Genomic DNA, 1579 nt, shown 5'->3' on the forward strand with positions numbered 1-1579 from the left:
TGGAAATGTTTTATTCTCCTTTTCCCTCATCCACTTCTTGTTCTTCACGTGATTTGGGTAAATTAACTTCAAGTATTCCTTGTGCTCCCTAGGAACCAATCACAATAAAACATGGTTATTAGTTCAGTGATAAATGATAAGGTTAAAGAGCATTAAAAAAGATAGAAAATCAGTAATGTGAAGATGTATATATATACACTAACTTGAAGTACGGCTGGACATCTTGAGTATTTTGTAACACACAAAGGTGGGCAAGGTGCATCTGCTTTCCATAAACAGATACCATGGTTGGCCGTGACAAGGGTCTGCTCTGTTTGTAATGTCCAGCTATGCTTGTAGATGGAATTCCCACAGTGGTACCACCTTGAGAAAGGACACGGTCTTCCAAAAACTCAATAGCTTCTTCGACAATGTACTTCTCAGCTATGCACCCCTCAGGAAAATGTCGATTTTTCACATACCCTTTGAACACTTTCATGTACCTCTCAAATGGGTACATCCATCGGAAAAACACTGGACCACACCATTCAACTTCTCTAACAAGATAGAGTGTTAGATGAATCATTACGTCGAAAAATGAAGGTGGGAAGAACTTTTCCAGTAAACAAATTGCCTTAAAGAAAAGGCAAAACCGAATAATGGCATACCTAACAGGCTTCTCTAAAACTGATCTCAATGCAACCGGGAGAAGGTACTGCATCACTGTGTGGCAGTCATGTGACTTAAGACCAGCCAATTTTAAATCTGCCATCGAGACTAGGTTCCTAATATGAGAGGAAAAGCCTGTAGGAACTGACATGCCAAAAAAGGACCCGCACACTATTTTCTTCTCCTTATGCAGCAAGTTCCAACTACCCAAAGGCAATTTGGTCTTTTTCTCACCAGCTACCACTTTTACATCAGTTTTGATGCCCATATCGACCATGTCCAAACGGGCATTCACTCCATCCTTGGTCTTCCCAAGAATATTCAAGAGGGTACCAATTATGGCATTGCAACAATTCTTCTCAATGTGCATGACATCAAGAATATGGCGTACTGGAATATATTTCCAATAATCAAGTTCAAAGAAGACACTCTTTTTTTTTCCAGCAAGGTCTTGGTTGGTCAGGTGATCGCTTGGCAGGCTTTTTAGCTTTACCAAACTCACGAGGCAAACCTTCAACCCTTGCCAACACCTCTTCTCCAGTTAATGGTTCAGGGGCGACATCCTTCTCAATAGTGTTGTCGAATGCAGCAGCATGCCTTCTGTATGGATGATGTCTTTCTGTCCATCGGTGACTCCTCAAAAACACCATTTTCTTGCTACGTTTCAGCCTGTAGGGTTTGGTTTTATCAACACAAACAGGACAAGCATTATATCCTTTGGTGACACTACCCGAGAGGTTCCCATACGCAGGCAAGTCATTCATGGTCCAAAATAGGACACCCCTCAGTGTAAAATATTCTCCTCTTATAGCATCATACACACCGAAAATACCCAGCCACATTAACTTCAGATCATCTATTAACGGTTGTAGATAGACATTGATATCTTTCCCGAGCTGTTTCGGTCCTGATATTAACAAAGACAGCATCA

General features: G+C 41.2%; 1 protein-coding gene across 1 annotated transcript in view; it reads right to left on the reverse strand.

Annotated features, from left to right (window-relative positions):
- Nucleotides 1-1412, reverse strand: part of LOC101311083 — a 7170-nt gene extending 5758 nt beyond the window's left edge. The window contains exons 1-2 of the mRNA XM_004295803.1: nucleotides 1160-1412; nucleotides 284-1038 (exon numbers count right to left, since the gene is read on the reverse strand). Of these exons, the coding sequence (XP_004295851.1) occupies nucleotides 284-1038; nucleotides 1160-1412 (1008 nt within the window). The remainder of the gene's footprint in view (nucleotides 1-283; nucleotides 1039-1159) is intronic.
- Between the last annotated feature and the right edge of the window lie 167 nt (nucleotides 1413-1579).

This window comes from Fragaria vesca, linkage group LG3 (genome assembly GCF_000184155.1).
Source record: "Fragaria vesca subsp. vesca linkage group LG3, FraVesHawaii_1.0, whole genome shotgun sequence".
In the NCBI taxonomy this organism is placed as follows: domain Eukaryota; kingdom Viridiplantae; phylum Streptophyta; class Magnoliopsida; order Rosales; family Rosaceae; genus Fragaria; species Fragaria vesca.